Below are 26,756 nucleotides of genomic sequence, written 5' to 3'. Positions count from 1 at the left end.
TCAGGAAAGGAACATATTTAGGAAAGAGGCACGAAGAGGCGGTAGCAGCTCGTGGAGTGAGAGAGGTGCTGCAGACCCAGAGAGAGAGGCAGAGAGATGGCGCGCAATCGCAGAAAGGGGCGTCAACCTTGCGAGCTAGTCCCCATAGCAGCCAGCAGGAGATACCATTCCTGTGGTGAGTGGAGCACCACCATCACAAGGAGATTGAAAAAAAGGTAATTGGAAAGACGTGATTTTTAAAGCATGATATTTCTTGAGCTACAAGGATTACAAACTAATGCTCAACAATATTTGGCACTTTCCATCAGGGACTCTTAAAACTGCTTTGCATTGTTAATTTAATTAATCTTCACAGCATTTCTTCGAGGTGGTTAAGTATTACTGTTCTCATTTTACGGATTGGGGAAACTGAGGCAGGAAGTTGGCAACAGAGCTGAGAGTAGAACCTGTAATTCTGTAACTCCTGCCTGACCCCTGTCTTAACTGCAGTTCGAGCCATTCATCCGTCCTGTAGCTTTGTAGTGTGAGAGTCCTGGGTTTCTTTGCTTTGCATTAGCAGAAAAAGCATTCATTTCTTGCACCAGCATTTCACAAGATATTCAACCTTAAATACTGTGTTCTAGCAATACATTTGTGACTCAGTGTGGCAAGTGTTGGACCTCAGTCTATTGTACGTTTCTGTGCTTTCAGTTTGCCGGTGGAATGATGTATAAATAACATTTGACAAACACTCTTAGGTGGAAAAACTTTTTTTCCCCTAAGGGCTTATATACACTTCAAATGCTACAGTGTCACCGCTGCACCATTGTAGCACGTCAGGGTAGACATTACCTATGCCAGTGGGAGGATTCCCCCGTTGGCATAGGTGATCCACCTCACCGAGGGGCGGTAACGAGGGCAACGAGAATCCTTCCATTGACCCAGCGCTGTCTACAAGGGGACCTACTTTGGCTCCACCGTGCCCCTCAGGTGTGTGGATTTTTCACACCCCATCCAACCTAGTGAATCAGACCTAATTTTCTAGTCCAGAGCAGGCCTAGTGTGTTATAGTAAGTCATAATATTGGCAAACAAAACCTAAGATTGGTGTTAATCTTGCTGGTGCTCATGTGCATTTATATCTAGAAAACCCACAAAAGCTGGACATTTGCAAGTATGGAAGTGAGCAGGTAAGGCAAGGTATATGAATATTCAAACACAGCTCACACAGTCCTTCTTTTACACATGTAAAGCCCCTTGGAATCCTTGGTGGAAAAGCAAGTTGTTATCCACTAGGCCACAATCTGTGCTTGGTATTTAATGCTCAATTAACCCTTGAAAGCATTTCTGTACTTAGGGCCTGATTTTCAAAGTTGCTTTGCCCTCCCCACTCCCATTGATCTTGACAAAGAGAAGGGAGTGCTCAGTACTTGTGAAAATCAGACCCTAAGACCTCTCATCTTTCTTGACGGATATGATTATATCTAAGGGGAGATCACAAAAGCTATAATTACTCGCTTTTCTCATAAATCCCAACACCAAAAGTCCCTTGGGACTAGTGGGAAAGCCTCTGTATTAAACATCTATGACATCATGAATGGTGTGAAGAAAGGGAATAGGGAAATGTTATTTACTCCTTCACATACAACCATATAGTTAATACTGAGTAATCTAGTAATCTGTTCTATTGGTAAATTTTCATTGCCATATGAGGGACCTTGAGCCTTCCCATAAAGAGCAGAACAGGAAAATGTTATCCATTACCTTCTTCTTTCATTGAAAGCATCTCCTTACTCTTCCATAATATATGTTCAGTGGAGAAGGACATGGCAATTGCACTGTGGAAATTTGCAGTTCTGGGTTGCTACTTGTCAGTGGGAAAGCATTTTGGAGTTGGAAAAGGCACCGGGGGAGGGCATGATTATGGAAGCGTGCACAGCCGTTAATCATCTCCTGCTACTCAGGACTGTGATTCTCAGCATTGTGCAGGACATGGTGGATGGATCTGCACCAATGGTGTTCCTGAACTGTGGTGTGGCAATAGACAGTAAGTGTATCCCTATTTTGGCACCAGCCCACCTTGCCACAGAGTACATCAGCAGAAAGGGCCACTTTTCAGTGTTTATGCAAGCATTGGTGGATGACCATGGATGCTTCACCAATAACGGTGTGGGGTGGTCAAGGAAGGTGCATGACACATGCGTCCTTAAGAACACAGGAGTGTTCAGAAAGCTGCAAGCAAGGATATGCTTTCCCGACTGGTGGATTACTATTGGCAATGTTGAAATGCCAGTAGTGATTCTGGGGGACCCAGCCTACGCTTTGCTCCCCTGGCTCATGGAGCCGGCCTCCTGGACAGCACCAGAGAAAGATTCCGCTGTCAGCTCAGCAGGTGCAGAATAACTGTTGAATGTGCTTTTGTAGATTGAAGGGATTAGATCTCAGTGAGAAAAATATCCCAGTGGCCATAGCTGCCTGCTGTGTCCTGCATAATGATTGTGAGGCAAAGGGGGAAAAACTGTCACCAGAGTGGATGGTGGTGGTGGAGCAGCTGTCTGCTGAGTTTGAAGAGCCAGACACAAGGGCCATAACAGGAGCCCAACATGGGCGTATGTGCTTGAGGGAGGGTTTGAAAGAGCACTTTACTGTGGCTGACCGTTAGGTTCTGTGCTGCTGTGTTCTCTGGGCCTGGAGCTTTGGGTGCTCCTACGAATTCGGGTAGTGCTTGCTGTACATTTATAAATGTTCAGTGGGTGTTTTCCTGAAGCTATGAATTACGTGTTCCTTGGTGTGCATTGACAAGGAGTGTTTGCATTGACTACTGCAGTGCATTCTGCAATATTTGTGGTGAACTAATAAAGAGAATTTGATTCTCCAAAAGTAGACCTTGATTGAGCAGGGAGAAAACAGCGCAGAAAAATCAACGTGCCAAAAAACCACAGGCAATGTTATACAAATTTGTATAACTTAACAGGGTAAAAACTTAAAATTAGAAAGAAAGTAAACATATATGTCCATTTGAGTGCACCCATTACTCCTGGGGGAGTTCTGCACCACAAAATTAAAAATTGTGTGGCAAAAAATTAAAAATTCTGCACACAATATTTTAAATTCAGCAAAATTCTGCATATTTTATTTGTCAAAATAACACTATATAATCATACCAGTTTCAGTTATTTTGGGAATTTATTTCAAGCTACCTCTCGGTAACTATGTCTGTAACAATACAGACACCAAAAAATAGCTCCAGGAGTTGTGTGTTAAAGAAACCCCCGTTTCTTTGCTCCCTCCGCCTCAGAGCCGAGCAGGTGAGCCAAACACCCACACCCCTTAGCCCCCAGAGTCCAGCTGCAGGTGCCCCCCCCAGCCCAGGTATCTGCACCCCATAACCCCCAGAGCCATCCATGCTCCCCCCCCAGCCCAGGTACCTGCACCACCTAACCCCCGGAGCCCAGCTGCAGGGCCACCCCCAGCACAGACGCCCCTACCCCTTATCCTCCAGAGCCCAGCTGCGCAGTGGTGCAGAATTTCCCCAGGAGTAGACCCATATAGTCTGTTGCACAGAGAACACAGCTGTGACTGGTGCCCAGAACTTGCCTGGGCCTGTGTGCCACTAACCTGCTTACTGCAATGGTGCCACCAAGCTTGTCGCACGGTGGTGTGGTACCCTGGAGGAAAAAGTAAGGTGGCGATCCCTAGAAACCTTCGCGAGAGGATTGCAGAGTACCTCCATGGAAATGTATCAGTGGGATAACAGAGACATCACTGTGCACATAGACAAAGTGCTCCATTTGCGCCCCCCACACCTAACCCAGCAGGGGAATGAAAACTAGATGCCAACTCTGCCTCTGTTTGTCGTCGCCTCTACCTCTTCTCATAGGAGTAAAACAATAAAAGGTCAATACCTTTGTCTTGTTAACTTGGGGGTGGGCTGGGTGCCATCTTTAAATTGAAACATTGTAAGGAAAAATGCATGCGCACACTTACACGAGTTCCCTTCCCCTTTGTCAGGCTTATCTGTGCTTGCCTGGTGGGAAGGGTTCTCACAACAAATTTTTGGGTGGCCTCAGAGTGCGGCCACCAACTCTCGCTGGTGGCTGCTCTGACAATTTTTCCTAAAATACCTCATTAGGTTTGGGAAAAACAAACAAATATGCACATATACATGTCCAAATCATTGCAATTTATTTATGTAGGTTTTTTTGCAGACTCAATGATTAAAATTAATGTACAGTTGTCTCTATTCTTTACTAGACCTAAACAGAATAGAAACGCAAATAAGATGCTTTGCATATTTTGCTTTGTTGGTTGCTTTTTTTAAAGACTTGCTAGCTAGTAAGTCTGCTACTGTGCAAAATGACATTTGTATATTTGTTAATATCACTTTTCACAGCAGATTTGCTAGCTGAGAGGCTGTTTAATATCACTTTTCACAGCATACTTACTTAGCCCTAGCAAACTGGGGGACAAATTAAGCCCTGAATGGGGAGTTGGGTAGGAGTGATGAGGGTGTGGGGTGAGCCCAGGGCGGGAGCCTGGGGTCCTGCTGCATGGCTGGGGACTGGAGAAGGCAGCAGGGGCGACATGCGGGGGGTGAGCCATGAGCCAGAGCCCGAAGATCTGCGGTTGGGGGATGGAGCCTGCTGCTGCATGGCCGGAGCCTGCCGCCCACCACCCCAGGGCTGAAGCCCGAGCCCCAGGAAGGTGGGGAACTCAAGCTTGGCCACCTGCTTCTACAGTGTTTGTGGCTCCAGCAGGGGACAGGCCCCTTGCGAGGGTCCGCTGCTCCCCACCCCCCTGCAAGGTAGTAGGTCACCCAGGGTTCTGTGACATTTGGAGAGGTGGTTTTACTGCCTCGCTGTAACGGGGCACTTGCATCATCCAGCGTCAAATTGAAATGTATGCACATGCACAAATAGGTTGACACAACGTGAATGACCTCAGCCTAACTTTGTAGTGTAGACCAGGCCTACGTCTGTCTCTGTACTTGGCCATTCAGGTGGCAGCAACAAAGTGCACAGTACTGTCAGTGGTATTCATTTAAGGATGACCTAAGTGGATTTTGACATCGAGGCAGTGAGCGGTGCTAGTGGATGGTACTGATTTTGTTTTGGTTTGTGTAGAGATTCTAAGGATTGCATTTTGACATGCACACGCCACACCTGATATGGAGCTGCAGTCTCAGGAGAATAGTTCTCAGTGAACAGTGTCACAGCCCCAAGATAAGGACAGCTGTTCTCTAGAGCAAGTGAGAAAGATGCCCCATTGCATCAGGGAATCTACTGGCTGCTGTTAAAATAAATAAATAAAAAGGCTAAAAATAAAATTAAACTGTGATCTGTGGGTGAGAGAGGTTTACAGTATGGTGCAGGGCAGGAAGCCACTTTTGTGGGGTTGTAACTCATGCTTCCTTCACTGGCAGACACGAAGCGTCTCAAGGGGGTATAGGGCAAGGGGAGGGCATATTAACCTGATCCTTTTTTCTGCTCAACCTTAAGGAGCAGGAGGCTTACCAGTCTGGGAAGAAACTGACAACTTTACCAGCCCCACTTGGCTTCTGTCTGCAGATAGAAATGGGACTATCCTGCTGGAGTTCTTTGGATGTGAACTAGCAGCTCAAAGCTCATGCTGTTGCATGAGTGACCCTTGAGCCAAGTAATCTACCATCTGTGCCGTCTTCCTCATACAGTCATGAGGACTATGAAGTTGTTGCATACACATTAGAGTGTAGAGGAAGGGTGGTGATTGGCTGAGTTACCTCTGATAGCACAGTGGTCTAGGGTGGTTGGCATAGCATAGGATTTGCCCATGTGGTATACAGCTACAGTTAGGCATGTAAGTTGTAAGGTCAAAGTGGCTAAGAACTTAAAAATTGGATGGTAATAAACCATGAAACCCAGTGACAATTGAACCTGAATATATTCTGAACAAAGAGAGTTCTCAGCTGTGCTTGTAGCTGTATCCATCGCTTCACACTGACGCCTAAGACACTCTAGGCTTGAGAGGGACAATCCTGGAATCTTATTATATAGACTCTGCCCTGTTGTCTTATCTCGTTATAAAAGTCCTTCTGCCTGATGATAATGCAAGCAGGGAAGACCATGGAAGAGGAGTATGTCAATTACAATTGATCAGCCTCCATAAATCACTAGATGAGTCATGGTGGAAGGAAGCATTGGTTTTGTGGTTAAAATGGGACTGTGTGTTCAAGGACCTCAGTTGTTCATACTCTCTGTGATTGTGGGCAAGTCAGTTAGCTTCTCTGTGCCTCAGTTTACCCTTTAGTGTATTGGGGATCATGCTTGGGTGCCTCAGACATGTTGTGAAGCTGAATTCATGTTTGTAAAATGTTTTGAGAGCTTTAGATACAAGATGCCACAGCAGGGCTAAGTAATGTATTATTATTAGAGCATCAAATCACTTAAATGATTAATCCATTATGTATATAATCAACATGCATCTTTGAATGCTCAGCTTTCTCTAGCGTTTTCCATCTTTCAGCAATTTCTTGCAACACCTCTGGAGGTAGGTGAGCATTATCTCCCTCATACTGATGCAGAAATGGAGTCAGAATTTTAAGAGATTTTTTTCCCCTCAAAGCCGCACGGGGAGTTGGTGTGCGGGCCAGGATTAGAACCCGGGTATTCCTGGATTCTAGTCCAGTGATCAGATCACAATTCTGGGCTGTGTCTGTGGAAGGAATATGGACAGCTGAGGTTGAAAGTTAGGTTCATATTCATTTTAGTGAAGCCAGGGGGTCATACCATTCTGCAGTGGCATGGGGGGACAGTGTTCCCGGGGCAATTCTAAGATGTGGGCCTGCAGTCGCACTGCTGCAGTGTTTTCATGAGGTAAGGAGTCGAGTTACCAGCTCTGGCCGTCTTCTAGTAAATTGTTTTAAAGATTTGTGAATACATTACTGTCTGAATTTCAGCCCCCCGAAATGGCTCTGTCAGATCAGCCCATGGGTCTCAGTCGCTTGTTACAGAGTCTGTTTTTGCACAGGGATGGCAAACATGACTCCCACACTAACCTGGAGTGACAGTGTCCTGCAGGCATGGACTGGATAACTGGGTGTAATCCTCCTTCCTCCCCCCCTCCCCCGACTGTAACAAGGTGATCTAGGCAGGAACGGGTTATTCATGAAACAAACCGTGCGGTGATATGCAGCCCGCAAAATGCAGGACAAATATCTGATAGCCTGTCCCTGAGTCCTGACCGGCGGGGCGCAGGCAGGCAGGCTGCCTGCATGCCATGGCCGGTGGCCCCATGCCGCTCCCGGACATGGGCAGGGCAGAGTGTGGCGGGGGCAGAGTGGGTGGGAGACTCTCTTTCTGGTCCTTATATGCTTTTATTCCTATTTTACGGGTGGGAAACTGAGGCCCAGAGAGACTAAATGACTTGGCTAAGGTCACAGAGGAAGTCTGAGGCAGAGGAGGAACCTGAACCCAGGAATTGATGCCCAAGTCCTAGGCTAGTGCCCTAAGCACTGGACCATCCTTCCTGGCTCTCAGAGGAAATTGGTTTATGCCCCAAAGCATGTATCTTAATTTCCCAGATCATAGTCTTTGGTTTTTGTACAAATGTCCGTGCTCATAAAACTATCCAGCCCTCTTAAAAGTCTAGTCCCTGTATTTTTGCAGGACCATCATTCTCAGCTGCATTTCCTTGTGCTTTTCTCAACTTCCTGCCCTTTAATTCCATCGAGTCTCTTGCTCATGTATTATGACAGCAGACTGCTCAGTTTTCACTGTGCTCATATAATACATTATGTCTGCGCCAGATCTCCTTGTGTGCGTTATGGCAGTTCCCAGAATATATTCCTGCAGGGGACTGACTCTAGCTACCCTTTTTATCTGTTTTAAACTGCCAACATTAAACAAATTCTCGACATCGTCTTTCTGGGATTTGCCTCAGCTTCCAGTGAATAACGTAAAGCTCTGGAATAAGTCTCGCTCCCATTGGATCGATAAAGGAAAGGGGGAATTTTCCACATCAGCTTTTGAATTTTTTTGAAAAAATTGTGTGATTCATCTAAATGTGGTGATTTAGTCATCTCATCACAGGGTCACGCCACCTGTTCCTGGGGCTCCTACCAGACAAAAGAATTGGCCTCCGTGCTTTGTCCCTTTGCACCATCGCACTGTGACAGGTGGGGAGAAGTGGAGACTCTCCTACAGGTGGGATGTGGAGTGGTCCCATGAACTTTGGAGCGGGGGAACAGTTCCTAACTTGTAGGCTCCACTTCCCATTTGTATCAAAGCTGTGATTGGCTTGAGAATGGCAAAGAAAACAGTGAGCTCGGGGTGGGTGGGTGTGGTGAGAGAGGGGAAGATGGGGAAATGAGCTGGTTGTTGGTCTCTCCTCTCTGCCCTTACCCCCAGAGCAGCTCTTGGTAAAATTGGTCCTGTGCTGCTCCTGGGCCACCAGGAAAGCCCTTGCCGCAGGAAGTGAAACTGAGTGGTGGAATCACATCAACATCACTTCCTCTAAGTGCCATTGGCACTCTATAGTCTGTTGATCTGCCTTAATGAGGAGGACCAGAGGTGTGATTCTCGTGCAGAAGTGAGAGGAATAAATGTGAGGGATGGGAAAGATGGAGAAGCAGGAAAAAAAAAAATATGGTGAGAACAGGAAGGGAAGCCGAAAGTAGCAGGGATACTTTGGGACCAAATCTGGACAGACCCTTGCAAATCACTCTGCCCCACTATCCTTCCCCTCTGACTGAAGGAGCAGCAGGGATGGGTCTGCAGGGAGCAACAGTCAGCCCCCATTAACTGGAGTAAGGGATGCTGCCATGCCTGTTGGCCTTTGAGGGGTTGCTGGAGAAGGTAAAAGGGGCCCAGTGTGGCGGGAGGAGAATTTGGGATTTTTATAGATGTTGCTGGAAGAGGAGAGGCAGCTCGGACAAAACGAAGTGATGGAACCTGGGAAATGGAGTATGTGAGGGAGAAGGGTTAAAACACTGTTCAGTCCTGTCCACTGGGCACTGCCAATCTGAACTGTTTCATGTGCCATACTGAGATCCTGCAGTACCAATGTTTCCCATAGTATAGGCAGGATCCTAGACTTGTATGGTCTCCTAGGTTGGGATCACAAACTGGTTTGGAAGCCCCCAGTCTTATGTGACTTTTCAGAGTGGTAGGCAGATCTTCGTTCCTAGGGCTTGTCTACACAAACATTTACTCTGTGGCGAGCTGGGGTGTGAGACTGCCCTGCGCTAGCCTGCCACACACTAAGGGTCTGCACGGATCCTGCTGATGCACACTAACAGTTTGTTGGTGCCTTTTAATCGCATCCCGTTTCAAAGTGCCTTTGTCCGCTGCTCTGCAGACAACAAAGTGTCCTCCCAGCAGTCCATAGTGGAAGTCCTTGCTCTGGATGGAATGACTCAAATCAGCTTAATTTTAGATATGTGCAGAAAAGCAGCAGAGAAGTTTAAACTTCTGGGATGATTTTTTTTGCACTTATCCAAATTCAGAGCAGATGGCTGGATCCTTGTCAGCTTCTTAGAACACAAAAATGTTCGCCTTGGCGGAGCGTTCGAAGGGAAAAGCTGCCACAGCTGTAACCCTGTTGCTGCTGGTGAGAATGATCTCTGGTAAGTGACAAATCAATGGATCAGTCACTAAAATTGATGGTACTATTGTATAGTAACAACTGAAGGCCGTTTCTGTACCATACTTGATGCTTAAGCCAGAATGGAGGATGTCCAGTGCTTATATAGAGAGAGACTGGGCATTTTCTGTCTGATTTTCCTCACTCAGCCATTGATTTGATCTGTGACTTGGTCCAAGTAGTTTATGGCTTGTCTACATTAGAACATTGTACTGCTTTAACTATACGGGTATAGGTAAAGCGATATGATCCCGCCAGTGTGGATGCAGTTATACTGGTATAAAGGTGCTTTATGCTGATGCAGCTATTCCCATATAGGAAAGGGGATCATTATACTGGTATCAGTCACCTTTATACCAATAAAACTGTGCCTGCACTAGGTCATTTTACTAGTATAACTATAATGGAGAAAAATCCCACCCTTAACAAACAGTTATAGCAATACAAACACTGTGTGTAGACCAGGCCTCAGACTTCAGTTTTCAAGTGTCCTCTAATTTTGGGTGCCTTTAGATTTTGGTTGCCCAACTTACACCATTAGGGGATGCTCATTGGCTCTGGAAACTAGGTCAGAGATGCATCAAATTGGGTACTCAGAAAGGGAGGCCTCTAAGTTAGTGAACATTTGAAGATGTAAAATGAGGATAATACTTCTTTCCTCAAAGGTGTGAAGCTTACGGTTTGTGGACAGATGATAATGTTACCTAGTGCTCATGTAATACTTTTTGTTTGTAGATCTCAAAGCACTTTCCAAAGGAGGTCACTACTTTGCAGTCCTACACCGCCGTATATCAGAGAATACTAATTATTATTTTGAATTTGTCAATATCTACTCATTTAGCCAGCTGAATTCTGGAAGGCACAAAACCTTATCCTTTTCGTAATAATTCTTTGCTCTTGTATAGCACTTTGCACTTGCAGATCTCAAAACCTCATATGTAAGAAGTTCAGCATCATTATCCTGATTTTACAGATAGGGAAACTGAGGCACGGAGAATTCCCGGAGTTGCACAGCAGGCTGGTGATAGAGGGAGGAACAGAACCCAGGTCTCCTGACTCTGAATCGTCTACACTGTGCTGCTCCTCCCCCCTTTCTTTTTCTCTAAGCAGGGCTCTGAGAGCACATTTAGGTGCATCTTCCTTTTAGTCATGCTGGATCTTATTGACCGTTTCTGCTATGCCTGGTAAACGCTTGCAGTTATGCTGGAGTGATGGTAGCCTATGTGTCATCTCCACTACACAGGGCTGCCTCCAGGCTTTTCAGCAACACCCAAATATTAAAGGGCAGCCATTTTGTGAAGTCCTTTGAAGGCATTTTTTGATAGCTTGTAAAAAAGCATGAGATGTGACTTCCCTTTCAGCATTGGGAAGGGGGAATATTAAATTCTGGTAATTGACAGGAGCCTAGGACGCCAGGAGCAGACAGTGCTTTGAGTGTGAGCAGTTGGAGAGCAAGGCAGAGAGAGTCCGCTGTCAGCAATTAGCTGCTACAGCCGATACTGGGTTTTTTTTAAAAAAAGCCTCAGCAGATGGCAAGTGCATGAAATTCTGTTTGGCACGAATTGAGTATTGATAAGTTTGTGGAATCCCAGCAGCCACCACACAAGCATCTGCCAAGGAAGCAAGATAAATGGATGGGTGTATGTGTCTATGGAGCTCTGCACTGGCTCCTAATTGACTCTATTTGTCCTGAATTCAAGGTCCTTCAGAGCTCTTGATGGGTTGGATATGGATTGCTTCCCTCTCTCTGGCTCTCTCTAGAGGACCAGTACAGCTAACAGGCCTCAGAGTGAAAGCCAGTGGCAAAAATATGTGTTTTTTTTTGTGGAGGGCTGTGGAACTCCATGCCACTGGAGATCACAATAAGGTTAAGTCTTGCCACTTTCTTTGATCAGGCCTTCTTTCAGTAAAGAAGGCTAGTTCATTGCTGTCCCCAATGTAATTCTTCAGAAGCACTGTGCAGAGAACTGTGCCTTCTCTACATCAAAATTTGATTTGCTAATTCACGTATGTGGTGCCACAGGGAGGAGGGACGCATTAGAAATTCATAGCCAGATAGAAATAGTACAGGCAGGAAGATCATCTCCTTGCCACTCATTTCAGTTGCCAAACCTTCCAGCCGCCCCTTGTCCCATGTGCCAGACTCCCTTCACACCAGTTTCTCACATAGGACACCGTTCAGTGTTCTTAATTCATTCCTGGTTCAGCCAAAGCTTGCAGTGATGTCACAGGTAAACCGGGGTAACCTACACCAATGCAAGTTGCATTGCACTAGAGCAAACTATGTCTACATTAGGGGATTGTACTGGTGCAGCTCCAGCCGTGGCTAAAATCCCATGACAGTAATATTAATAATACTTAGGTCTTATATAGCACTTTTCATCAGAAGATCCCAAAGGGCTTCATAAAGGAAGAAAGTATCATTAGCCACATTTTACAGATGGGGAAACTGAGTCATGGAGTGATGAAGTAATGAGGCCTAAAGAAGGCTGGATGGGGCCTATAGTCAAGATCTTACCCACTGCAATCAGCATCTTTTCAGCCACGGGTGGCTTTTCAAACCCTTGATAGATCTTGAGCAGGTCCAGTGGGACTTCCCAGGTGTAATATGCTGACTTTTCTGCCCCTGCAGCCTCTTGCAGCTTTGGGAGTTGGGTGAAAGATCATGTGTGGTAATCAAATCCTGATATCCGGAGTGGCAAACAATAGCACGGGGTCATCATCACTACAGATTTTTAAATAGCACTGTAATTACAGTGGTGGTTTGGGTCTAGGGCTAATTTTAAATTCTGATTAGAAATACAGATAAGTAAAAGTCTTAGGAGGCTTAGCTGCTCTTCCATTGTCTGATCCTAGGGGCTGGGGGAGGGGGCGGAGGTTAATTGTTGGTTTTATATTTAGACTGGATGAGTCCCACTCTTGTTCCTCTCACTTTCCCAAGCATGTTACAAGGCAATTAAAGTTGGATGAGATCGGTGCCTGACTCCCTTCGGAACAGGACCTGCCATTGGAGCTGGAGTAGTGCTGAGAGTTCTGCGGATAGTGGCACACAGCATGCACACTGTTCCTTCTTAGCAAGAGATGCTGTCGTGTAACGTATGTCCCAGATGTGAGTGACTGTGAATGTTATCCAGGGTCTAAATATCTTGTGGAATTGCTTAAACAAGAATATTCTGCCACTCAGGCCTGGTCTATACCTAAAATTTAGATTGACCTAGCTTTGTCACTCTGGGATGTGAAAAATTCACATCACTGTGAAATGTTGTTAAATTGACCTAAGCCCTGGTAAAGACACAGCTAGGTTGATGGATGAATCCTTCTATCAACCTAGCTACTGCCTCTCAAGGGAGGTGGATTAACTAGAGTGATTGTGGACCTCCTTCCGTCCCTGTAGCAAGGATCTATGCTGCAGCTGTGCCGTTCAGTATCTGTATGTAGACAAGCCCTCAGCTGATAAGACAGTTTCAGGATTCCCTGGGGTTGCGTTTTATGTAGGACCTATGCTGTTGTGCTTTGCTGTTGCACTGCCAAAAGGAGCACAGAGTAACTGACGGAGTATGTGGATAATGGTAGGGCCTGATCCAACTCCCTTAGAAGTCAATGGTCAAACTCCCAGTTGCTTCAGTGGTATAGAGCCCAGTCCCTGGTGCACAAGTATGGATGTGAAAATGAGCCAATATAGGGGCAAATCCTTTGATGTAGAGGAAAGGACCAAACAAGGCAAAGACCCTTTACTTCCTAGAAAAAACGACGAGGAATCCTTGTGGCACCTTAGAGATTAACAGATTTATTTGGGCATAAGCTTTCTTGGGCTATAACCCACCATGCATTTGATGAAGTGGGTTATAGCCCACAAAAGTGTATGTCCAAATACATTTGTTTGTCTCTAAGGTGCCACAAGGACTCCTCATTGTTTTTGCTGATGCAGACCAACACGGCTACCCCTCTGAAACCTTTACTTCCTAGGTCCTCCTGCCAGCATGCAGAGTTAAAAAACACACTTTATAAAGTATTTGACTGTGTCCCTTTAACTGGTGGAAAAATACTTAACCAGTGGGAGATGCTTTACACTGATGAGCTGGGTAGCTGGAAGTTACAGAAGATTACGGACTAAACTAGCAGCGCCTGGGCTTTTTCCATTCCAACTCCCCAGAAATTGTTGTTTTATCTCATTTCACATCAGTGTTTCAGTTTAAACTGGATCTGCATCCTTCATGTTACCGAAAGGGCTACTCCAGTTTCTTTTACCTAATCATGGGTGTCTCTACTAGCAAGCATACTCATTAAGAGTGTTTCATCACCAAATCTTTGTATGCTAAGTAATTGCAAAAACAGCATAAGCACCAGTAATTGCCAAAGAAAGTGAAAACACTGTATGAAGGATGGTGATTGAATGATTAAATGTATAGAGGTTTTTATTAGCGTACACCATAGTATAATAGACTTTGTAATAAACTTAAACTTTACTGAGAGCCCAAATGTGCAAATTTATATTTCTTATTGCTCATAGTTCTTTGCATGATAATTTGCATAGACCCCTGTTTGGAATAAAATTAGAAACAGAGTGAAAAACACAGGGCGGAGACATGGAGTCTGGGCAGTTTTTCTGCACAGAAATTTGCAAAACACTGGACTGGGTAGTGTATTTAAAAAACAAGCACCCCACCCGCCTCACCTTGCTCTTTCGTTCCCAAGTGGGTAGTAACACACGCTGATGTAATGATGACATGACTTCATTATCATAGCACAGCCCTCTCTTCTCTTTGATCATCCTTGTAGTGTCTGTATGTTATGGGAACCTTTTTGCCCTCTAGGCTGAGGAAGAGTTTTCATATTAAATTGGAATACTTTTCAGATTTATTCTGTAAACTCTGTCACATTTTATAAGCAAATGTATCTGGGCTTTATAAATCACAACATGCTTAGGCTGCATAGTACTGCGGGTAATTTAAGGTATTGCCCTGGAATAGGAAATCTGCAGGGAGAGACTTGCAAAGAGAAATTTTAAGGAAGCTTTATAACAAACGTAAGTTTAATTAAACATTCCTAACAATCATAACTCAACCTTGCAGAACTGTTCTTGTTTTTGCAATACTGAATAGGTAAACTGAGCTGTCTGTTTGGGGGAATAGACAGTGTGTATGTTGCTTACAAAGAGGGGAGCAATTATTGCTGATTCCTGTTTTGATGATTTGCTAAAGGCATCTTTTCAAGGCTTGGTTAAAGGGAATAAGTGAAGTAGATACACTTCGGTCTTGAGCTTAAAATGGTGAGTTTAGCAAAGATCCTTGCGCCATCTAGTGGTTATTCTTCTAATTACTTGTTCTGTATAGAGAGAAACGGGAAGGTGCTTTCCCGATGCACGTTTGCCCCCTCCCTCTCCGTTTTATTCTTGCAAAGATGATAAAACGGAGGGTGGGGAAAAATAATCCGTAATCCACAGAGTCTCATCGATACCGGCTAAGGGTGGTGAAAGGAAAACAGAAAGCGAAACACAAAGGATTTACATTAAGCAGACCCAATTAATATTAATCTGTTTTTACAACGAATTAGAAGGTTGCATCAATGAGCAGGTTCCAAAAATTGCACCACATTAAAGCAAAAGCCTCAGCGGGCGCTCATGTGTTGTGTTGGCGTTAGCAGTACTGTTCTCACTATACGTTCATTGAACAGTAACGCAACCCCAAGATAAGGACGGTTAGCGAAAGCGCCTAATGGGAATGCGGGGAGGGACTCTGCATGGCTAGTTCGCTTGTGGCGACGGCGTGTTTTGACCACGCCTTTTTCATTCGTGGCTTCTCTTAGGGACGGAGTCCATCACGGTACAGTGTCTAGGTCTGTCATTTTTATGTCGGTTAATGCCGTTTTAATACTTTTTCGGCCGACAGTCACGACTGTACCCATAATGCACTGCGCCACCTAGCGTGCTTATTTGCATATTCCGCTGGCGAACCTTCCTTCGGAGTTTCAGAGTAGAGTGAATGAACAGTCTCACAGCAAAGTTTGTGGCATTAAATGGGAATGAAGAAGTGGTTAAATGCATCCTTTTTTGCATTTTTCTTTGGGCTGATTGATATTTATGCACGCATTGATGGAACTGAGGATAGTAATAATAAATAATGATCTAAAATTTAGACAGCTTTACTAAATTTTTATGAAAGATCACCCGCCCTTTACCACAATGATGTTAATATGATGTTAATAAAAACAGACACGTACTTAAAACCAAACCACCAATTGACTGATATTTTACTTGCCCTAAGAGAGTGGGGTGGGTAGAATTTTGCCAGGCTAACTTAATATGCATAAAGCAGTTTACCACTATTAAAATTGTAATAGTAATAAATGGTAGTTTATTACTTACCACTTATTTATTATGCTTAACAAAGAATACATAGCACTTTATTAATTATAATTATAATAATATTAATTAATATTATTAATTATAATTAGCATGTCTGTAACTTTTTATTAATTAACAAGATATCATTAGGTGGATATTCTTCATTAGCATTTATTTAGCACTTTGCAAAATATGCAGTGCTTTCAAATAATACTACCATCCAGTTCTTATATAGGGCTTTTTCATCAGCAGATCTCAAAGCCCTTTACAATCTCTGAATGTTTTTTAAATTGTTATTATTATTTATTAAAGGGGTACTATAAACTTTAAAGAAAAAATCATGATTGTATTCCAAGTAACACTGTTGACAAACACTTTCACTTTCAATAAAAAAAAATGTATTTACTCGTCCCTATTTATTGCTGTTAGTTTAATTTTTTTCTAAACTTGGATAATAAATACAATTAACGCAGTTGCATTATACATTATTTAGTAATACATTATAATTAATATCAATAAATTATCAATCAATAAAAATAGAAATAATAAATTGCAAATATATATAATAAATAATTTAAGAACATGTCCGTGAAAGTGATTATAATGATTGATTGTATGGACTGCAATTTGTTTAAAAATCGGTAATCCTTTCCTTGCTCCTCTAAAGTAGGTAAGTAATCTTCTTTACGGTCATATTCTATGCTGGGCAGTGGGCAGATCTAAATGGCATACATTGCAGTGGAACTCCTTATATGATGCATGAAAGGTTTGTTTTTCTTTTATGAGCACATTTATTCCAGCATTGCTGCTGCAGTGGGAAACCCCTTCAGTCTTGCCTATCCTGGTGTCTTGTGCCTGACTGCACGCTAACATGCTGTCTTTGTTGTTGTGTGTTTGCAGGTGGTTCTGCTGGGGATGGACATCCTGTCTGCACTAGTGTCACGGTTACAAGATCGCTTTAAAGCTCAGATAGGCACAGGTAAAGTATAAGGGATCGTTAGCCCATCTGAAATATATTTGGCCAAATTCTGCCCTCACTCACACCCGGGCAGCCTGTCATTTAAAGAAGGTTACTTGGCTGTAATAGAGAAACAGAAATATGGTCCACTGTCACTAATCTGGATTATTTTGTTAACCTTCCATATACCATAGAGGCTGCATCATCAGGACTGGTACTTCACAGCTTCTGCCACTAAAATAGCATGAGTAAAGTGTCAGACTCTGGCCCTAAATGATTAGCCTCTATGCTGAGTCCCCTTGTTGCTGTGTATGCTCTCATCCGCTATGGAGCCAGCAGAGCCCCCAACCAACACCTAGTCACAGGAGCACAGCTTAAATTCCGTGGAGGATTTGACTTTAACCAGCTGAGAGGGAGAGAGCACTGTCTGGTTCAGCACAGATTTGGGTCTGGAGAATTTGCGCCGTCGTCTGTAAAACAGGGAGCCAGTAGTGCATTCTCAGTGTCCTAGGGTTTTTGTTAAGATTTTGTTCGTGTTTTATTTGGGAGAAATCTCTGGGTTCTCCCCTGAATAGCCTTGTGTTCTCCATTCTCATTCTGGAGACCACTCTGCCTCTGCAGTACTTCCTGTCTTAGTTGCCGGCCTCTGCAACAAGGACGGTACATTGCTGCTTCCTTCTTCCTTAGCGGTCACAGAGTACCACTGTCATAATGATTACATCTTAATTAATGCAAAACTGTCAAGATCTCAGTCCTGAGAGGTACTGAGTGCTGTCCGTTCTATGGGTGCTCAGCACCTTTCAGGGTCAAATCACAGACAAGTGAGTGGGGACAAACTTTACATTGTGGGTTAGTGAGGTCCCAGAATTCTCTCTGCTTTGCTGAAGTGTGTGTATGTGATTTTAACTACGATACTCTTTGGCTTTTTTTCTGATAGACTTTGGTGTTTTGTTTTTTCCAGTGTTGCCCAGTTTACTTGACAGGCTGGGAGATGCTAAAGACTCAGTGCGGGAGCAGGATCAGGCTCTGCTACTAAAAATTATGGAACAAGCTACTAATCCTCAGGTATAGTAATGACTCATTTGGAATACACTGCACGTGTTCACAAAGAACCTATGTCAGAATCTGTATTTATGACCTGCCATAAAGTCACCTTCCCCAATGGGTGCATGCTAACTGGCCCGTTGTCTCCATGTCCACAGGATAATCTCCCAAGGTGGTTATGGAGAATGGATCATGTTTACACCAGCTGCAGTTAGATCTGGGAGGGATGGTTTATTAATGTTCTAAACCTTAGGTTCCAATCCCAGCAGAGTGAAATTGACTTATTCCTCTTCTGAGTTAGGTCCACTGAGAGCTACACAGTTTACTGGGCTTGGATCTTTCAGATGATTACTATATAACCCAGGACCTTTCTGTTCTCATGGATGTTAATGATCCTCTGATACTTTCTGTAAAATGAGGGCTTTGTCCCTGGCCAATATTTTCTCTCTTCCCTCACAGTTGTTACTGAAACTCTACCTACCGCATTTCAATGGTGATGCACATGTATTGTTTGGAAAGATTCTTTGGGATCTTGGGAAATGAAAGGTGCTATGTAAACACGCTCTCTGGCTCTACCTGCTTGTCTAGGAGCGCACCAGTTTCTGAGCGTTGCCCCCCTGTCTCTCCTAATTTCTGATTTGTCCCAAGATTTTAGGGAAGAAAGAAAGGTAGGGATGGACACAGCATCCTGCACTGTTTAAATGCTCACTAGCTGATGCTTGTGCTTCCCTACCCCACAGCCCAGAGCTCTCTGGTGCACAGGAACTGGGGCACAGCTGGGAGATGGGTGTGTTTGAGCATTAGCCAGGGCTCCACTAGAGGAGGGGCAGTCGCAGGTGTCACAGGTGCTGTGCCTTGGGGGTTGGCAGGTCTGTGCTGGTAAACCGGTGTTATGTTAGCTAGCAGTGAGTTACTGAAAGGCTCAACAAAGAACAAAAGATTAGTCACTTTTGAGATTAATACAGTCGTCCTGAAGCTTCCACCCAGAAATCCTCCTAGTCTTTTGTGTGTGGGCACAGAGTTTATATTTAAATCCAAGGGATGATAAATTGTGCCAGAGCTGGAAAAGAAAACCCCACCCACTCTATTTTTCCTCTTCTCTTTCCACCCTCTTTTCTGTCTTCTGCAGTATGTGTGGGACAGACTGTTGGGAGGATTCAAACACAAGAATTTCCGGACGAGAGAAGGGATTTGCCTCTGCCTTATTGCAACCCTCAACGTGTAAGTCAGGACCTGTCATAGACCTGGGTTACTAGGTTCCGAGTGTTATACATTTAAAAAAACAAACCAAAAATTCATACTCATGCACTTTCTTTTCTCCTAGATCCGGAGCTCAGAGTTTAACACTGAGTAAGATTGTGCCACATATATGTAACTTACTTGGAGATCCAAACAGCCAGGTAAGTCTTTGGTGAAACTCCATGTTAAATTCCATATTTACTGGAAGGGAGAGGGGTCTGACTGTCACTCACAATAAGCAGAACTCTAAATTTTGAGTGGTACATTGACTGTGTGTGCTTAGTACCAGCCATTGGTGAAGTTTGCAACTTCACCATTTATGAAAAGTCCTGGTTTAGTTTTGCATAATATGATTTTAGGGCATGCCTAGTTCTGTTCTCAGTGACTCTATGGTAAATATGAAGTGATTTCACTGGAGTTGCTCTGGGTTTATATTGGTGTCACCAAAATAATAAGAGAGTCAAATCTGAAAAGACTGAAATCATGACAATAGTTAATGCCATGTGCAGCAGTGTGAGTTGCATGGGATATTGGGGCTCTGGCCATCTGAGTAAATTCAAGAGAAGATATGAAAGAGATGCATGAATCCAGTCTGTCTTTGTTTAGTGCCTTGTGTCCTAATCAGGGAAATGGCAGTGATGTGCTGCTAGACTAGAGTTTTTATAAGGACGTTCCTCAAAAATATCCTATCAAAATCCGTGATACGTTTCCAACCCCCTGTGTAAAAATGGTGCTGTTCCCCCAACATTCCAGTCCTCCTTTCCTTCTCCCCCAGAGAATCCAACAAGTCCATACGTGTATCCTCTCCCAACTCCATTAGAGTGATTTCTACTGCTGTAGGGCCTCTCACCCTGAGAAGGGTGGGGGCCCAATTTCTCTAAGTGCTCCGCTAAGGCCGGGAAGAGGCAAAGCCTGCCCTGAAGAGCTTACAATCCACTTGGAAACAAGATACAAGAAGTGAAAGTAGGAAACAGGAAGGGAGAAGGTGGGGAAGGGAAGACAAAGGAAAGGGCAATGAGATAGTGTTGTCATATAGGGCAACTTCCTGGTTCCCAGTCGTTGGAAATTACCCTGTCTTGCTCCCATCACACCGTGAGTCTCACTCCCCCTTGCATCATGGATGCTCCTCTAGGTGTTCCCCTACCTGGCAGCTGTCTCTGGCTGTTGGTTGGGTGGGATGTAGTGTTGGGCTGGGTGGTCGGTTGGAGAATAGGTGCCCCATGATTCTTGATTTGGGCAGGTCTCTCTTCTCTCCACTCCCCCAGACTACTGGGGGTCTCCCCTAGCTGCTGTGAGGAGTTGGGTGAGGGAGAGTGTTCCCCTGGCTGGTGTAATGGGCTAAGAAGAAGAACTGGTTACCCCTGAGAGTTGGTAAAGGGAGAGGGAATGGAGATCCAAACTCCCTTCCAGTACTGACTTTTCAAACTCTGGGCAGGGGATGGGCCGGCAGGCTCTCTGGCCGGGGAGAGAGATGGGCTCCAGAACTCTGGCTCAGTGCCCAAACGGTGATTGTTTGGACACGTCTTCTCTCTCTCTCTTCTTTGTGTGCTGTTGAGCAGCCAGCAAGCGTGTGAGGGGAGCAGCCCTCCCGCCCTGCGCACTCCTCTTGGTGCCTAGTACATCTCACAGTCTCACATTTCCTCATTGTCCTCCAGAGCTCCCCCAAAGCAGTGCTTGTGGGGCAAAGAGGAGTAGCCTGGCCTGCCCAAACAACAACGAAACCACACAACAATCAGACACAAAGTACTGTGCCTGCGTACCTTTTTAAATCTTCACAATAGTGAAAAACACTAACCCATTTGGCTACGGTCAAGTGCACTGTCAGTTTAATAAATGATGCTTCCTCTGTTAGGGGCCAGTAGATCCCGCCCTTCCTGGGAGGGGAAGGGAGACCGGATGGTGTGGAAGGAGAGGGATGGACCTTGTGATCTGATAACACTTCTTTCTCTATCTCCGGCTGCCTATTTTCTTCCCTCTGAGAATTACTGTTGTAAAGCTGCATTTGCAGAACGTTGAGGAACACTGCCCTCTGTTGGCTGAATGAGATATAGCAGAAGCAGGGAAATGGTGTTTTGTTTTGCTTTGCTTCACTTTGCTACAGAGATGCGAGTTGTATTGTTGAGGGTTTTGTTTTTACCAGCGGAGGAATTTTTTTTAAAACTAGCATTGTTTTTGAGTGATCATTTAGCAATTTTCCTTATCCCAAAAAACTCTTGATATGGCTCTTTAGTTACATGCATTTAGACTATTCTGATTGAGGACAAGAGACCAAAGGATTTTAACATAAAGAACTTAAAAGCATTTTAAAAATTGTATTATTATAAATAAAGAAAAGCCACTATTGATACAGCCAAGTTTTATACCTGTGTTTGCCCCATGGTGACTCCATCTTTTATGGCATGAGTATTTATTTAGGCCACGATCCTACAAACATGTTCACGTCCAAGTAACCTTATACATGTCATCCCATTAAACTCAGTGGGACTACTCAGGCTCATAAAATAATTTATGTCCATGACTGGGGTTCCTAGGCACTATGTTAATACAAATAATAAATAATAATAAGTGTTTGCAGGGTTGGGGCCTTAGGCTGTAGGTTTTTTATAGTGACTTTTCCTTAGAAAGCACGAGTTTCTCATGGTGACTTTTTAGAGGAAGCATCAGTGTTCTTTTACCTACCCCTTCAGAGCCATGCTTTCACCTGTGCCAATTACAGTCTCCCATCACCTGCTCCCCTTTCCCAGCTGTGAAAGTGTTTGCCTCAGAGTCTTGCTCTGGAATCTTCATTCCCCGCATCACCTCAAGGGGAACAGGCAGCAATGGTCAAATCTTCAGCTGAGGGTAGGAGATCTGCTCGTCCTTCCTTTGTTTGTAGCAGGACCAGTAGCCTCTCTTCAGCTCCATGCAATGGGAACCAGTGAGGCTTTGTTGTTTTAAGGGCTAGTGGGGTCTTAGCTCGCTCCTGCCACCTCTACAATGTCACAGGGCTCAAAGAAAGCCCCAGAATTCCTGGCATGTTCATGAACCCACTAACCTCTTACCCCCACAGTAATGTGGTAGGATGCTGGGTAGTGTAATGTGGTTGCTTTCTGTGTGTTGGCTTAGGATGATCCTGCCGACTCACCTGTGGCTTTGATTTGTTTGGTAACTTGTGTCTTACTCAGGCTGATAGCATGTGATGCTGGACCTTGGTATTCTCTAGGTAGATAGTTTGGGTTCTGTCATATTTACCCTTTTAATCTTTTTTCTATAGGAGCCCCAGGCTCTCCCTCGTTTTTAGCTCCTTGTTACATCACAGGTAAAGATGGTGACCCATTAAAGAAGGTTTGTCCAAGAAAAAGAAAGAGGACTTTCACTTCTGATCTTGTTCTGAGATCTGTCCCACTCCTTGTGCACTGTCCTTCAGCAATCGCTGCAGCTCCTCAGTCTTTAATTGGGTCTAAAATAACCTCCTAAATTGGCCAGCAAGGGGTACATCCCCTGTACACCATACTGGGTGCATCCCTTTATGTAGGGGGTGGATAGATGGGTCTCTGCAACTGAACAAATGGCTTTGGGAGATTCCTCCTAACTTGATCTCCAACATCAGTGTCATCTTGTCATTGGGCTATCTCCTGTCCTTGTTCTTAGATGGCTGACAGCCTGGTAGCAGAGCAGGGGCACTGAGTGTGAGGGTCTTTCCGAAGTCCTCTACTGGTTAGGGAACCGAATGTGACAGAATAAGAGTCTGCCCGTGACTGTGTCAAGTCCTCGAGAGTTCTTTCTACCAGTGCACCCTGCGGGGGAGAGCAGCGAAGGGTTGAAGATTAAAAGATCAAGGATTCTAAAGGAATGCCCTCTGTTTGGCCAAAAGCCAAACACGGGGTGGATGTCACCAGCTTCTGCTGACTTTGGCCAGTGACTTTGTTTGGCCTGGCCAGATTGTTTAGCATAAGTAGTTAATATTTCAAGGGACCATTAAAGGTGAAGGGGCTTGCTAACACCTTACCAGTCATCGGGAGGACAGAAAGGGGAAGGGGAGGTTTGTTAGTGGGCTACTGGTTGTTGTAATAAGCCATAACTCCAGCGTCTCTGTGTCTGAGAGCAGAGTCCATTGCCCTGTGAGTTTCCAGCCTGCCAGCCCTGTGCAGTTGCTCCCATCAGCCACTGGTCCGAGATGTAAAGGGAAGCTCTGGTGGAATGTTGAAGGCCAGTAGGAGCCTGAGTGTGGCCTTGGTTCCAGAACCTGGTGAGAGGGGCAGTTGCGCCTGGAGACACAGCGGCAGTTGACTGGGCAGACAAATGGCTGAGTAAGGAATTTGGGGGAGGGAGGGCAGGGAGATGACCCTCAGCATGCACAGGGCTGCCATTCGTCCTCTCCACCTTCTGTGCTAGGGCTCAGGCTGCAGGGGCAGAGAAATCCTGTGATTGCTTCCTGCCCTGCCCTCCCCTCCCCTCCCTTCCCCATAGGCGGTGCTGCAGCTTAGTGCTGCACCTGCCGGTTGCCATGGGGATGGCGGGAAGAAGTGCTGTGGAGGGTCCGGCCTGGAGAGGAGAAGGGGAAGGGGGCACTGAACTGGCAGCATGTGGGGGAAAAGGGGATGCTGGGGCCTGAGAGGGGGAAATATGGGGATAGGTAGGAGGAGAGGGGAGAAGAGGAGGGGAAAGAGGTGAATGGCGGTATGGTGGGAGAGAGGAAAGGAAAGAAAACTTGACAAGGGCAGAGGAAAATGACTAAAAGCCCCTGGGGCAGGTGGGCCAGAACTCAGGGGCCTGGGAGAAAGCAGAGACCCTGCTAGGAGAAAGCTCTGCAGTGGGGGGGATGGAGCTAGACAAGTGTGAGCAGCAGCTGAGGTGCTATGCCACGTGCTGGCTGTTGTCTCCTTGGCAATCTTTCTTCTGCAGCCATATTGCCAGGGGTTCCCCCGCCAGCTGCCGCCTCTGGACCTCCCCCTCCCTGGGTGGGGTGTATGTTTGACATTGTGGAGGGGAGTGTAGGTAAGTTAATGCTAGTGGTGGGCATTTCTTCCCCACATCTTTGCAGGGAGGGAGAGATTGCAGGCGTCTTCCAGAGTACACTCTCCCCACCTGCAGAGCCTGATTGAAGGCGGTGGCTTACCCTGTTCTGGGCTTAGGTCTTTTCTGCCCATGCAGGTGCTGGGGCGATATAGTTCAACTGGCTGCTGAGCACATCTCTTGCAAACCAGAAAACATCTTCTTTTTACATGCAAAGTTCTTACTTTATGTTCTGCCAAGAAGCCACGTCAGTCATTAACCCTAGCTGTGCCAAGATTAGACTATCCCCCTGGTGTTTGAGGCACCTATTGCCCTGGTATCAGTTGCCTTGCATTAACAATATCAGCCCAAAGCATGAAAAATCATGATTAGTTTGTTGGTATGGTTGATCTGCTGCTGCACTAAAGTTGTATTGAAATCTGTTCTGTACTAAAGATACTAGGGGTTTTGTTACTCTCTTACCGTTCTCTGTCTACATCTACATCTGCGGCAATGTGACTCTTTCCTTGCTGGGTAACATAGTCTGGGTCTATATCAGGAGGGAGCCTGTAGCCAAGGCAATTTTGCAGTGGTAGTTTTGTGGCATTTTATTTTTCATTAGGAGATTGGTCTGTCTCTGCAGAATCTAAGGACCGAAAGTCAAGGACTTCAGTTACTGAGCACTCCTGATTTCCTGACATGGAAGGACTTTTTATGCAATTGATATCAAAATTACTTCTTTCCTCCACACTATTAGATCAACATAGACAAAATTATAATGCAAATAGCTGCCTCTCCTGATTTAGTGCTATCTAACAAGCTCATTGTGTTGATCTACTAGCAAAGAACTACAAAATCTGTTCATCCACTGTTACCATGATGGTCATAAAGAAGAAAAAAGGATATATTTAGCCTTCAAAAAATGTACCCATCCTAGGTGAATGGGCGAGTGGAATTTTATAAGGCTGAACAGACTTACTGCATGCACAGAGGCTGGTGACTTGTGCTCAGTTCCCAGCTCTGCCACTGACTTGCCGTCTGTCCTTGGGCAAGTCACTTCAGCACGCTGTGCCTCAGTTTCCTCATTAGTGAAATGAGCCTAATGATACTTATCACCCTCTGAGATCTATGGATGAGAAACACTACATAAGTACTATTATTTATTATGCAAAAAATCACAGGCGCCATTGTGGCTGAGAAATGGATATATTGCTTTTTTGGCTTCTCTTAGGAAATAGTATTAAAAATTAAAAAGATGATTAATTTCTATTAAATCTCTTCTTTACTATTTAGGTTCGAGATGCAGCAATAAACAGCCTAGTGGAAATTTACAGACATGTAGGTGAACGTGTAAGGGCAGATCTCAGTAAAAAAGGATTACCACAGTCTCGGTGAGTGAAGAATATCCATTCTTTCTGCCTTTCTTGGTTTATTTTCATTATTGCTGCATTTAGGGACTACAAATGGAAGTCTTTTTGTGGGAGCCCTAAGGTGCCGATCCTGCAAACACTTTGCATGCACTTAACTGTACTCAACAGAGTAAAGTTGATAGGGACTGTTCATCTGCAAAAAGTTAAGCACATACCTAAGTGTTTGCAGGATTGGAGCCATAGCATCTGTGGAAAGTATTTAAAAAATATTACATAGGTCCTAGAAAATGTAACTCTCAAATGTATGCTGTGTCGGTCCCAGGACATTAGAGAGACAAGGTGGGTGAGGTAATTTCTTTTTTTTGGACTAGCTTGTGTTGATGAGGGAGGATATGTCTACACAGCAAGAAAAACGTGCAGCTGGCCCGTGCCAGCCAACTCGGGCTTGTGGGGCTCAGGCTCTGGTACTATTTCACTGTTGTGTAGCCTTGTGGGCTCAGCCTGGAGCCTGAGCTTTGGGACCTTCCCACCTCGCAGGGTCCTAGAGCCTGGGCTCCAGCCCGATCCCAGATGTCTACACAGCAGTGAAACAGCCCTGCAGCTGGAGCCCTGCAAGCCCAAGTCAGCAGGCACGGACTGGCTGCGGGTGTCTAGTTGCTATGTAGACATACCCAGAGACAATCTTTGGAGCTTGCACAGAGCTCTTATTCAGGCCTGGGAAACTAACTCAGTGTGTCACTGCTAAATACAAGGTGGAACAGATTGTTTAGCATAAGTAGTTAATATCTCAAGGGACCATTAAAGGTGAAGTGGCTCGCTAACACCTTTCCAGTCATCGGGAGGAAAGAAAGGGGAAGGGGAGGTAGCTGGGGGAGGTTTGTTAGTGGGCTACTGATTGTTGTAATAAGCCATAAATCCAGTGTCTCTATTCAGTTCATGACTTTAGTGTCTAGCAAAGTTATGAATTTAAGGTCCCAGGCTTGTCTTCTGAAAGTGTTGTGCAGGTTTCCTTTGAGGATGAGATTAGATGTAGAGTGATCATTTAATGAAAATTAGAGACTAACCAATTTATTTGAGCATAAGCTTTTGTGAGCTACAGCTCACTTCATTGGATGCATACTGTGGAAAGTGTAGAAGATCTTTTTATACACACAAAGCATGAAAAAATACCTCCCCCCCACCCCACTCTCCTGCTGGTAATAGCTTATCTAAAATGATCACTCTCCTTACAA

The 26,756-nt window shown here is 44.9% G+C and overlaps 1 protein-coding gene and 1 non-coding gene across 2 annotated transcripts in view; one reads left to right on the top strand and one right to left on the bottom strand.

Moving 5' to 3' along the window:
* The window catches only part of CLASP1 (cytoplasmic linker associated protein 1), a 267,031-nt gene that overhangs the window by 49,947 nt on the left and 190,328 nt on the right, over positions 1-26,756 (top strand). The window contains exons 3-7 of the mRNA XM_073305074.2: positions 16,840-16,918; positions 17,859-17,962; positions 19,071-19,162; positions 19,266-19,341; positions 25,448-25,545. Coding sequence (XP_073161175.1) covers positions 16,840-16,918; positions 17,859-17,962; positions 19,071-19,162; positions 19,266-19,341; positions 25,448-25,545 — 449 coding nt within the window. The remainder of the gene's footprint in view (positions 1-16,839; positions 16,919-17,858; positions 17,963-19,070; positions 19,163-19,265; positions 19,342-25,447; positions 25,546-26,756) is intronic.
* On the bottom strand, positions 15,169-15,295 carry LOC140896011 (U4atac minor spliceosomal RNA). Its single transcript, XR_012154425.1, has one exon. It is a non-coding gene; the product is annotated as a U4atac minor spliceosomal RNA (small nuclear RNA).

The sequence above is a fragment of the Lepidochelys kempii genome, chromosome 11 (genome assembly GCF_965140285.1).
Source record: "Lepidochelys kempii isolate rLepKem1 chromosome 11, rLepKem1.hap1, whole genome shotgun sequence".
Classification (NCBI taxonomy): Eukaryota; Metazoa; Chordata; order Testudines; family Cheloniidae; genus Lepidochelys; species Lepidochelys kempii.
The sequence above is the reverse complement of the archived record's forward strand: the minus strand, read 5'-3'. Positions and strand labels throughout refer to the sequence as shown.